The 13,983-nt window shown below is 32.5% G+C and overlaps 1 protein-coding gene across 1 annotated transcript; it reads left to right on the forward strand.

Moving 5' to 3' along the window:
• The first annotated feature begins 4,777 nt into the window (after window positions 1-4,777).
• On the forward strand, window positions 4,778-7,554 carry LOC128167638 (prostaglandin E2 receptor EP4 subtype-like). The gene is made up of 2 exons (XM_052833459.1): window positions 4,778-5,962; window positions 6,608-7,554. Exons 1-2 carry the CDS (start codon window positions 5,129-5,131, stop codon window positions 6,848-6,850), a joined length of 1,077 nt encoding a protein of 358 aa, XP_052689419.1. The 5' UTR covers window positions 4,778-5,128; the 3' UTR covers window positions 6,851-7,554.
• The last annotated feature ends 6,429 nt before the right edge of the window (window positions 7,555-13,983 follow it).

Genomic DNA, 13,983 nt, shown 5'->3' on the forward strand with positions numbered 1-13,983 from the left:
ATCTTCTTCTCAAAAACTATTAAGCCAGAAAAGCTTAAACTTGTGTGGAGGCATCCTCAGGTAGTGTAGATTCACGTTTGTTTAAATCGTGGTCCCCGGGGGTAGGGAGGGGCCACAAGAGGAGGATCAAGTTTAACATAGGAATATATAGAGAAAATCTTTAAAAATCTTCTTCTCAAAATTTATTAGGCCAGGAAAGCTCAACTTTGAGTGGGAGCATCCTCAGGTAGTGTAGATTCAAGTTTGTTTAAATCATGGTTCCCAGGGGTAGGGTGGGGCCACAATTGGGGAATCAAGTTGTACATAGGAATATATGGAGAAAATCTTTAAAAATCTTATTCTCAAAAACTATTAGGCCAGAAAAGCTCAAATTTAAATGGAAGCATCCTCAGGAAGTGTAGATTCAAAATTGTTCAAATCATGATCCCCGGGGGTAGGGTGGGGCCACAATTGGGAGATCAAGTTGTACATAGGAATATATAGAGAAAATCTTTAAAAATCTTCTTCTCAAAAACTATTAGGCCAGGAAAGCTCAACTTTGAATGGAAGCATCCTCAGGTAGTGTAGATTCAAGTTTGTTTAAATCACGGTCCTCAGGGGTAGGGTGGGGCCACAATAGGGGGATCGTGTTTTAAATAGGAATATATAGAGAAAATCTTTAAAAATCCTCTTCTCAAAAACTATTAGGCCAGAAAAGCTCAAATTAAAATGGAAGCATCCTCAGGTAGTGTAGATTTAAGTCTGTTCAAATCATGATCCTCGGGGGTAGGGTGGTGCCACGATTGGGGGATCAAGTTTTACGTAGGAATAAAGATAGAGAAAATCTTTAAAAATCTTATTCTCAAAATCTATTAGGCCAGATAAGCTAAAATTAAAATGGAAGCATCCTCAGGTAGTGTAGATTCACGTTTCCTCAAATCATAGTCCCCGGGGGTAGGGTGGGGCCACAATTGGAGGATCAATTTTTACATAAGAGTATATCGAGAAAATCTTTTAAAAAATTTCTTTTAATAACTATTTGGCCAAGAAATCTCAAATTGGCATGTAACCATCCTCAGATAATGTAGATTCAAGTTTGTTCAAATCATGGTCCCTGGGGGTAGGGCGGGGCCACAATGGGGGGTACATTCTTATATATAGAGAAAATCTTTAAAAGTCTTCTTCTCAAAAGTATTAGGCCAGGAAAGCTCAAATTTGAGTGGAGGCATCCCCAGATCATATAGATTCAAGTTTGTTTAAATAATAGTCCAGGGGTAGGGTGAGGCCACAATGGGGGATGAAATTTTACATAGGAATATATAGAGAAAATCATTCAAAATCTTCTTTTTAAAGACTATTTGGCCAGAAAAGCTTAAACTTGTGGAGAGGCATCCTCGGGTAGTGTAAATTCAAGTTTGCAAAATCACAGTCCCTAGTGGTAGGGCGGGACCGTGATGGCGGTTTGAATTTTTACATATGAATATATAGAGAAAATCTTTAAAAATATTCTGGGAAAGTTTTTTGGTCCAAAACTCAGTACTTAGTGTGAAAGCACAGGTTATGAGATTAAAGGTAGATTTAAGTTTGATGAAACCATGATTCCCTAGAGAATAGTGGGGCCACGAAATGGGGGGGGGGGGTATATAGGAATAGAGAAAAATCTTAGAGGTACAACAACAAAAGGGGCTTAGTATTTACCAAAAAATAAGAGGTGGATAAAAATTGGCAGATTTTCAAATTTTTTTTAGCAAGATCTACTGTACTCAGTTGTCATGATATTTTGATACTGTAATGCTAATTTGATCAGAATTAAGGCAATTGTTGCTCAGGTGAGCGATGTGGCCCCTGGGCCTCTTGTTACTGTTAAAAATATTTAAATCAATGAAATATTAATCAGCGTAAGTATAATATCAGGTCATGATTCGGTTTAAAGTCGCGAGGAGAGTCAGTCATGTTCTTCGAGAAATACTGAAGGAAGATTGTATTCATACAATTTGGTGACTCAAATCAACCACTGCAAATTAATAAGGGGAAGGAGAACGTAAACGTAAATATTATATCATAATATATTATGAATCTGAAATAAGAGTTATAATCACATGACACAATAAGATATTGTACGTATTTATGATAAAATACAATTGTAAAAATCATACATTCTATTGTATTTAATGATATTGTATCCTGTTTGATTCAACAACAATCATAACGTGATAAAAATTCATCACATGATCCAATATTCTAAAATAGTTAATATCAAATAATAATGTATCGAAATTTTAGTCAAACTTTTATAAATAAAATACAATGAAATTAGTTTTTTGGTTTTGAAAAAAGGCATCTGCATCTTTGCATCAAAGCCAACTCTTTGTCATATACTAGGTATTTATATAAAGATCTGTATAAAGATCAACCTTTACGAAGCTAGGAACCTGATCCTACCTCTTTCTTTTTAGAGGTCTGTGTTGCTCTGCTTTGAATTTGAATTTCGATTCATGGGTTTTTGAGATGGTTGACATTGTTGTCATTTTTCATATAAAAAGTCTGAAGTTTTTTCTGTATCTTTTTTCTCTGTTTTTAGCATCTCTGATAACCAAGTCAAGATTGTTTTCCATTCCTTTAAACAGAGCCCTTTTTCTTACAGATGTGTCTTAAAATGACGACGACTATCCGACCCCTTTTAAACTGAACTAAACTTTATTTATTTTACAACGACTGATAAGCAAGTTCTACAACTAATATTAATATCTCTCGTTGGCAGGGATGTTAGCGACCCCTTTTAACATTGACCCTTCATGAACACAAACTGTAAGAGATCGCAGCAGTTTCAGCTACACATAATAAAATAATTGCATAAAAATTGTTATATAAAGATTTAAGTTATTGAAATTTTTATTGCTAAAAGAGTGTTACCATGGTAAGTAAATAGCACTTTAAAATTCCATATTTTTTTCTTCATTTTACTTGAGCATAAATAGTTTTAACGGAAAAAATGAATCTTTTGTTTTAGTTTGGGAAAAAAATAATACAATTGAAAATTGAAATCGGTTGCTATGGAAACAACAACTAAAAATCACAAACATCTGCATATTTTGATGTACTACTGAGGGTTTTTTTTTCTCATACCTGAAACATGATACTATAAAATGAATTGATTTCAATGAAAAGACCAAACGTCCTCAATTTTAAAGCAATATCAGTTGAATCTGTATTTTAGCAATAGGAATCGCCTTTACTATAACGTTTGCAAGAATTAGGATTTTCTGAATGATTTTTTACGTTAACATATTTCTTTAGCAACAGCAGTTTTAAGATGCCGAATAATGCTTCAATATATATATATGACAAAAATTTAGCATGTTTTCCACAAATAGCAACAAAAATTAATTTTAAATTGTGTTTAAAACAAGCCATGGTGTTGGATTTCTTCATTCTTCTCTTGTTTTGAACCTTGTTACCATAGCAACAAACGCCAATTTATTTTTATCTAGCATGTACATTTTAAATACATCTATGAGTCTGGTTTAATGATTACCTCAATGGCCTTTAAAAATATGAAAAAATCATGTTTTGAAAATGATTTTTTGTTTCCTTGGTAATATTTTTAAGAGTTTGATATGCCCACCAATGTTTTTTCTATAATTTGAAAATTGACCATACAGTCAATTTAATTTTTTATATTTCATAACTTGAATACGCTGAACAGACTTTCTATATTGCTTTAAAGTAGTTGAGATTTGCCATTTTTCTACCTTTGGTCTTTTATATTACCTACTACAGGTAAGGCAAGGGGTGGCTGGTCAAGCTGAACATTTGTATATTTAGTTGTGTTTATAAAGCCAGAAGAAATGACTCTTCATTTCAAGTAAAACTGACCAAATATATAAATAATAATTAGATATTCCATTTTGTAATAATCTTTATTTCTTCAAGTAGCTTTCCCAAAGTCTTTAATTCCAGTTAAACTTAAACTTAATCATAAATGTTCAAACATGTCTTTAATAATCCATTGTTTTTTAATTCATTTTTTTTTAGGGGGGGGGTGGTTTTAAATGTAAAGATAAGACTGTGTTCATTTTTAGGAAGCAGTCACTGTAACTCTTATCTTTTGTGATTTGGTTTCACCAATACTATAAAAAGTGTTTTTCTTCCCGTAGTTAGGGGGATAGCCCTTAGTGACTAACTACTTTTGGTGGCGTAGTAATATGCCACCGTACACAGTTCTCATCTTTGCTAGCCAAAAGTTTCTGATCCGCACCGCCCCTCAACTACTCAATGAGGAGCGGTGCGGATCAGAAACCCTTGGCTAGCGAAGATGCTCAGTTCTACATTTTGTGCTTTCTTTATTTTATATTGTCTTGTAAGAGTCGGCTGTTCATCATGATATGTTTTATGTTGTTGATTATAATAAAAGCATAATTTGTCGTATACTGGTCATTGTTTATCTTTTCACGTAGATTTTTGATTTAGACAAAGTACAGTTAAATGTTTCTCTATGTAATCATATCTTGTACTTTATAGCTATGAAACAAACCTGTTCATTTATGTTTAGCACATCAATCATTTTTTATATCAGCGAGATCGTTTCTCTAAGAGAAATGTTGAATGCTAGCTACATGGCTATCTTATTTTAAAAGAAATAAAGAAATAAGACCGATGGTGGAGTAATCTTTAGAAAATAATGTAAATATTGATTTTTATTTAATTCCATATTTAGAAATTCAAAAAATGTTCATCAAGTTGGCAGTTTTCCTTTTTAATAATGTATCTGCAAAAAAATGTCACAAGTGTCAACAACTTTACCCCCAAAACCCCCTTTTGTCTTTTGGATTATTCACGTGATATACGTTAATAATGATTAACTAAAATGTTCCTGTTCTTTAAAACAAATTGGTTCTCTTCCTCGGAGACCGATGGCTTCAAATTTTCTGATTGTGGTTTAGACATTCAAACAAGGAAATTCAATTCTAATGCATCCAGGCAGGTCCCTGTTTATATCCCAAACAACGATGTGATGCAGAAAAATTGTCCTACTTGTATCTATATATCAAGCTTAAACTGCACAAATTAGGGTTCAGTTATCAAGAAAGTTGCACAAGAGACTGGTGTCATTTTTTGTGCTCTTACGGTTTAATTTCACATTAACTACATGGCGAGTTCTACAAACATGGCTAGAATAGCGACAACTGTAAGGCCAGAAATGAATGTTGAGATCAACATGTCGACAGTTTCCTCGAAAATTGTCTCCGAAGAAACGACGACTTCTGTATATGAAAATGCCGGCCCCGTCACGATTTTATTCATTCTCGGGGCCCTGGGGAACGCCGTTGCAGTAGGTGTACTGTGTTGTAACGTAAAGACCCACAAATGGCGACCATTTCATCGCTTTGTATGTGCGCTAGCTATTTCTGATGGAGGAGGGATCCTAGCGTCCTATCCTTTTGCCGAGTATCGGTACATTTCTGAGTTTAAAGTGGATTTCTCGAAACCCGTGTGTGACTTCGTAGGATTCGTCTTCATGTTTACCTTAATGTCGTCTGCCATGATCGTCTGCTGCATGTCTCTCGACAGATTCTTTGCTACTTTTTATCCATTTCAGTATAACTCCCCATCAAAAGGATTCCGAACCAACGTAATCTTAGCTATTGTGTGGTGTCTTTCGGGAATCCTCAGTAGTCTTCATCTGTACGGACTGGGATCCAGTAGGACCTTTTACCCTGGCTCATGGTGTTTTCTGAATTTTATTGATGTGAATTCGAACAATTCACAGGCCACTCAGAACATCATCTATTCCTACATCTACGCCCTTACAGGACTAGCTGTCCTCCTACTGATGGTCGGAGCCAACACTGCCGTGGTCCTTTACTTCCTCAGAAACAGGTGCATCTTGAAGAAATCCACCAAAAGCACGAGAGACTTGCAGATCATTATATTTCTGCTTATCATCGTTGTCGTCTTCACTTCCCTCTGGTCACCTCTTATGGTATTACCGGTTTATTATCTCTTTCAGTTTATTATCGCATTTTAAACTGATCAAATTTTATTATAGAGTAACCACCTTAAAAATGTGATGTTGATGCACAAGTCTAGTGTTTCTCTATCATTTTAGTTAAAACCAGAAATATCTTGATAAGGCTTTGAGAGATTTTTTTTGGAATTTTTTAAGGGGCTTATTTGAAATATGCCCGGTATATCAATTTACATGTATCACCCCGATATATTTTCCATAAATATGTATGAAGATATTATAAATGATTTGCACAGAAAATTAAGTTTGGTTGATTATAAATCACCCCAAATTCGGCATATTTCATAACGTTTGACTGCATTTCTGCACGTACGTGCATATTTCAATCATATTTTTTTTTATATTTAGATGACTTTACATAAACAAATTTTCTGGTGAAAAAAAATCCTTTTTTTCTCTAGTTTTCAAATATATCATTTTTTAAAAGTGCATTCAATGTCTTTACATTACAGCAGTTTTCTCTCTGCGCGCATAAAAATGCGTCAAAAGGCGTACTTGGTCGGCGGCCATGGTATAGATTTAAACGGATTTTTTTTTCTTTAATTTCTGAACAAATTGCCAACCTTTGTATTCAATATAATTTAATTTTTTTCTCCCCAGATTATCATTATTCAACATGCCTCTGGAGTTATTCGTGGAGATGGCGAAACTGAACTCGTTCTACTGCGCATGGGTGTGACGAATTCCGTCCTCGACCCCTGGATTTATATTCTTTTCCGAAAAGAAATTCTCATATTGCTGCTTCGTGCTGTGGAGATGGTAACAAGACGGAAGCTAAGCATATTGCAAAAACTTTCCCCAAATCGCAGTGTCTGCGATCAGCGGACTACATTTAATCGATAATAAGTGCATATATTCTGAAATATTAACATAGTACATACATACATACATAGTCATTGTGAAAAACGATTTGAATGGGACTTTCAGATTGATATTAACCAAAACTGATTTAATGTAAATAATTTACATTATTATATTTTTTACTTTATGGCAGTCGTTCATAACTATATAATTAATTATTATTAATTCAATAAGGTTGTAAAATATCAATTGAGTAGCCAGGGAAAATATTTAATGGTTATATATATATAAAATAAGATAAAATTCCCGTGTTAGATCCTCTGTAAATAAGTTTTCAAAGATATGGATCGGAAAAAGTGAAATCAAACTATGATTTTAACTCATATATCAATTTCACATTAAAGCACAAAAGTGTTATGAATGTGCAATGAAATTTGTAAGAGATAATGAAGAGAATAATTCAATAGTGCGAAAGTACTGTATACCTTGCAAGGAATGAAGACATGCAAATGAATGGCAATACCCGTATTTCCCTCTTAAAACAATTCGTTTCAGAAAAAAGTTTTCAGAACAATGTAAAGAACATATAACTATCGCGAAAAACTGTTGGATTCGTTCAAGAGGAGGTGAAGGACAAATTTTCGTCGGTGGGGATTAATGTGTAACTTATCTTGCATCTTACCTGTATTATCCTTGGCTATTTTTTTTTTTTTTACTTTTTATTCTTTTTTTATAAATCATTCCATCAGAACACATATATGTTTTGTTGATTATTTTAATCGACCTTCCTTGCAAATCTTTCATTTATTTCTTTGTTTTCATATGCATCTTAGAAAAGTAAATTTTTTTTATTAATGTTCCTAAATTGTAGCATTTATATCCGTAGAAATTTTAGTGAGATAAAGATAACAGTCAAACTATTTGATCTGCAAAATATTTTTTGAGACAAAATAGAAAAAGATATTAACGAGGGCAAATAAAGCAAAAGTCAAAAAGCAGAATTACAGCAGATTTCCGTCAATGAATTGAAAAACTTTTCAGGTAGACATTATTTTGATATTTGTTATAGAGGGCTTGTCGATAGCAAATATCACTTGTATTCAAGATATCTAACAAGAAACAATAACAGCATATGTGCATATTATGAATAGTTTACAAAATATCTATACTTCAGAATAGAGAAATGTTTATTCCGTTATTTTAATCATAACCGACCTGGATATATATTTTTAGCGCAGCATGTTCATTTTAAATCTGGCTATTTCTTATATATTTTTGAATTGTTATATCATATACAAAGCTGTAACGATGCTATAAGTACTGGAGCTTAGGTTCAAGCACTGTCACTAAAGTGAGAAAATAATATATTTCATCGTTTTCTTAAATGGACATCAAAGAAGTAATAGGCGTATAGTGTCTCCAATTATCAAAATTATATAAATTGATGCTTTTTGGTGCATTTAAAAATACATTTACAACGAATGCAAAGATAATTTGATATGTTATTATTGTACATTTATACATTTTTAAACCTGCTCTTGAGTAAAACTTGCATCTAAAATGACCCAAAATAAGCTAATGATGTTATTCAAATTTATTATCAAATGTCGCCAAATCCATCACGTAATATGTTTAACCAAGTTGGGGAATAATAACTCCAATCCAATCGTAAAATAAAAAAGTAATAGGCATAAACAATTCTTACACTTCAATGGTGAGTTTCTAAAAATATTATTTATATATCCATCTTCATAATTATACATAAAAGTAATGAATTTTAAAACTATTTAAGTAAGTACAGAACTTAAATAGCTCACATACATAACTTATTTTTTATCATAATACAACAAACATCTCACCATTAAACCTTAGTTCATTTGAATTCTCATGGAAACATTTTCAATGATGCGCATTTTGTGTTTATTTTCTTCAATCATGTGCATATTGTGTAAACCGTAACTATAAAGTTTTAATTCGTATTTTATATTATAAATGATGCACGTATACTTACCCAAAATATGCAAACATTAACTTTCATAGGAACAGATGAATCATGAAATCCACCACCAGCACGAGACACGTGCAGGTCATTATATTCCTGCTTATCATAGTAGTCGTTTTTACCTACTGTCGGTCGTCGTTTAAGGTATAATCACTTTAACCTTATCTTAATTTCTGTTGGATTTTGTATTTGTTAAAGAAATTCTTTCAATAAAGAAACATTATTTTTTCTCATCTAATGAATTGGTTTGATTTGTATAACATTTAACAATATTATCTGCGAATGAGATCAGTGCTTTGTTAATAAGATTCGTTATAACCTTATATATTCATTTCCACCTTAAAACTTAATTAGCTCGACTAAATCTTAATTTTATGCGTGTTATTATTTAGCTAATTAATATCTTATTATGAACGAAGTCACAAAAATGGACGCAAAATTGCAAATAAATGAAAATATTGCCATTTTCCTTCATATTTTGCATTTGAAAGTATAGAGCGTAGGTCTGCTCAAGTATGATTTTTACATATGTTTTTGTTTATAAAATTATGCAACTATAGTAAAAAATGGTACTTGAGCAAGCATATGTCGAAGTTTTCAAGTCGAAATACCGTCGCAAAACACCCATATTTTGCTTAAAAACATTTTATTATCAAAACAAGACAATCTTCATGACGTCATTTCCACATTAAACGTGATGCAAGGGGTCCGGGGACGCGATAGTGGAAGGAAAAAATTCATATGTCCACAAAAATAGTATGTATGTGTGACTTTTGTGAATGTCGTGGAAATGATAGCCATTTTGATACTTAAATGGTACATGTGTATCTTCGTTGGAACATGCTGTATTTAGGTGGTTCACAAGCTGTAACGATGCTATAAGTACTCTTAATTCCGATTGGCGATAATCTTAAACACCTCATCGTTAAAAACTTTAACAGCAAAGTTACCGTGGCAGTGAATACATGTCGTATATATAATGATTCCTGGAACAGCCAGCCTCGCCGTAAATGATGACAGTAGCCTAAATCAGATTGATTACTTTACATTTTGTTGACTGAATGAGGTGATGGGTTTATAAATGTAGGAATGAATGTATATGCTAATCAACAATTTAACTTACAATTTATAATCATATGACAAAAGTCAAGCTTATTTATTATCCAACTATCCTTTGTCTTGTATACAAAAAATATCAATAATATATCACTCTGTAAAATGGCCCCGAGGTTATAAAACTTTCTTGAGTACGATCTCGTACTCCAAATCGTACTCCGTGCTCCAAACCGTACTCGTACTCAAGGTATCGAGGTTATACACCGAGCAACATTGAAGCGTTTAATAGGGGTTTACTCCAGAAAAGTTTCTACGTAATGTTTTGACTGACTAACTCAAGTTAAGTCACGAGCGGTAATGTCTCAACTCCGCCCAGCTACGATCTGCTTGGACAAAGGTCAGTCAAAACATTACGTAGAAACTTTTCTGGCCCCGAGGTTATAAAACTTTCTTGAGTACGATCTCGTACTCCAAATCGTACTCCGTGCTCCAAATCGTACTCCTACTCAAGATATCGAGGTTATAAAACTTTTTCATACTCCTACTCGTACTCCGGCTGAGTACAAAAATGCGATTTTCTGAGTAAGCTTTGAAGCTTTCTCAAAGTCGTACTCAAGACATTTAATCTAAATAAAATGCAGTGAAAACATATAATATTGTTCATATTGTAACATTGCTGTATTATACGCTCTAATTTAATCATATTTACATGTATATGAATTAAAATGGAAAGTTTTTACCATTTTATTAATGACATATCTAGATATAAAGGAGGTGAATTTAAGAGTAAGGGCGAACTGCAACCAAGATTATCAAAATAACTTTTAGATAGTTTGCTTCATTAATTAATGTACATATACATGTATAACTACGTACAAAATACTACCGTTGAATAGCTCGACTTTTTAAGAATTCTGTTTTTTTGTCAAATACTACCCATACACCCCATCATTTAAAACAAAGACATCAATGTACATGTATCGTTATTAATCAATTTCAATAATACGCAGGAATACGAAAGACCTGAAAATCTGGGCTGACCTGAAAATATATATAATTGACACATTTCTATATGTTCTGTATCAGTTTTAATGTTTATTTGTGAGTTTTTATTATATTTCCAGGTATATAAGTGTTAAAATATATTATTTACACAGGAATATGAAAAACCTGAATATTTGAATTGACCTGAAAATTTGGGCTGACCTGAAATTTTGTGATGGTGTAGTTGTGTAGGTCATCTAACAGCCCATGTTTCGGTTTGATATATTTTAACACATATATACCTGGAAATATGATAAAAACTCAACAATAGACATTAAAATTGACACAGAACATAGAAATGTATCAATCATTTAAAATTTCAGGTCATTTGAAAATTTCAGGTCAATTCAAATTTTCAGGTCTTTCATATTTCTGCGTAAATAACAGCTCATTATAATATTTTTCAACACAATTGGAAATATGATGTAAACCCCCACAAAGTAATTTCATTAGACCAAATTCTTATAAAAGTATCATTTATATCAATTATATAAGATTTCAGGTCATTTAAATTTTCAGGTCAATTCAAATTTTCAGGTCTTTCACATTTCTGCTTAAATAACTGATCATTATGATATTTTTTTAAACAAAATTATACCTGGAAATATGATGTAAACCCCCACAAAGTAATTTCATTTGACCAAAATCATATAAAAGTATCATTTATATCAATTATATAAAATTTCAGGTCATTTGAAATTTTCAGGTCAATTCAAATTTTCAGGTCTTTCATATTTCTGCTTGAATAACTGATCATTATGATATTTTTTTAAACAAAACTATACCTGGAAATATGATTTAAACCCCCACAAAGTAATTTCATTTGACCAAAATCTTATAAAAGTATCATTTATATCAATTATATAAAATTTCAGGTCATTTGAAATTTTCAGGTCAATTCAAATTTTCAGGTCTTTCATATTTCTGCTTGAATAACTGATCATTATGATATTTTTTTAAACAAAATTATACCTGGAAATATGATTTAAACCCCCACAAAGTAATTTCATTTGACCAAAATCTTATAAAAGTATCATCTATATCAATTATATAAAATTTCAGGTCATTTGAAATTTTCAGGTCAATTCAAATTTTCAGGTCTTTCATATTTCTGCTTGAATAACTGATCATTATGATATTATTTTAAACAAAATTATACCTGGAAATATGATTTAAACCCCCACAAAATAATTTCATTTGACTAAAATCTTATAAAAGTATCATTTATATAAAATTTCAGGTCTTTCAGGTCTTTTAGGTCATTAGTATTTCAGGTCTTTAGTATGTTCCCAATTTCAATCAGATGTACTTGCTGGGTCCATTTTTTGATTATAGTGAAAATGTAGGTTAGTTCTAAACATTACAAAGGATGGGGGATGCATACAAGTCTAACGCTTTCTATTACTTACTTATTAATCAATTATCATTTATGTTGCATGCCACACAACTTGGAAAGGGAAACATTTTATAGAATAAGCGGTAAATCAGTGGCGGAGTAAAGGAGGTCGCACCCGGCGTCCCCCCCCCCCCCCCCCACAGCCCTAAAGAAATTGTCCAAATAAAGTTAAATCATACTCCTTCTGGCATAGAAAATGTACAACTTGCGAGTCTTAATTATTATTTTTTTTTAACTTGGGGGATTTCTCTACATTAGACTGTTTCAATGGTGCAATATGAAGAAAACGCGTGTGTTCAATGGTGTAACTAAAAAAACCCAGGAAAAAACATTTTGGTTACGCTGTCCTTGGGTTCAAATATGACCAGTCACCCATATACCCACCTTTAAGTAATTGGTTATACTAACTAGTGTTTTAACGACTCTTCCATTGTTATTATAATATTAGCTGGTATATATAGTTATCTTTTATTAAAACTTCATTAATTTACATTGTCCCATTGAACTTGGTTTTTAAACTGATTAATTTACAGTCATTCGAAAGAAAAAAAATAAAAGGATATGTTTCTTGGATTTCTACAAGACAGAGGAATTTGATGACTGTAGGTCTTAAATCTACAAACCTTTAAAAATTGTAAATAATTTTATTACTTTAAGTATACCGGTAATTACGAGAAGAAATATCTCAAACGTCTACAAAATCTCTAGAATCCTGGAGCTTCTGGGGCCGGCTTTGCCCCCTGGGTCACCAACAGGACTTTGCCCTGGACCATCTGGAGGCCACAAAGCGGCCTCTCCAGACTCCCTGTCTTATACTGACGCCCCCTCTAACTTCACATTCTGGATCTACCCCTGGAACTAAATATTTTTAAGAGGAGTTGGTGTTGGTGTGTGTGAGTTGGGGGGGGGGGGGGGGCGAATCCTACTTCCTGTGGTTTGTCTATACGATTGTTGGGTTTTTTTTAAATTTTCATAAAACAGTTACTGTCTGCATGTGGAAAATATTGGCTTATAAATTGCCTTTCCTCTGTAGTGTCAAAAACGCTGTGAAATTTAGAGTAATTTTGAACAAGGTTCATTTCTTTTTATCTCGAAATATCGATAATAAAAACCTATTTTGAAAGTTAACAAAAAGCAATCTTACTTGGAAATATAGAAAGTAATCAAGAATCAGCAGTAAGTAATTAAAACGCAGGTTAAAGGGCGTTAGATGTAAACATAAAGATAATATTTCGAATTTTTAAGTTTTGTATTGGCAATATTTTTAAAATTATGACGTACATATTTGGCTTCCTAGGTGACCATACATACTACATGTAGCTGCAGAGATCTAGATGTTATCATATTAATCAATTGTTACCCTGTGGCAAATAATGTGACATATTCTTGTTCTTAATTTGCAAAGGTGCTTATTTAGAACTTTAGATTAGCATTCCACAACACGCTTGCCTTGGAAGTTGACAGTGTAAATGACAAAACCGAACTTACACAAGGGTGTGACGAATTTTCTTCCTCTATTTTATTTCGGAGAGAAACTCTAACATTTCTGCTCTGAACTGTAGAACTATTATCAAAACAAAAACTTCACACATATTACGAAAATAATCCGGGACTGGTGCTACTCCAGGTCAAATTAAGTACATCTTTCAATTGATTTGTAAAACATGGATTTTACCT

This window comes from Crassostrea angulata, chromosome 10 (assembly GCF_025612915.1).
Source record: "Crassostrea angulata isolate pt1a10 chromosome 10, ASM2561291v2, whole genome shotgun sequence".
Classification (NCBI taxonomy): domain Eukaryota; kingdom Metazoa; phylum Mollusca; class Bivalvia; order Ostreida; family Ostreidae; genus Magallana; species Magallana angulata.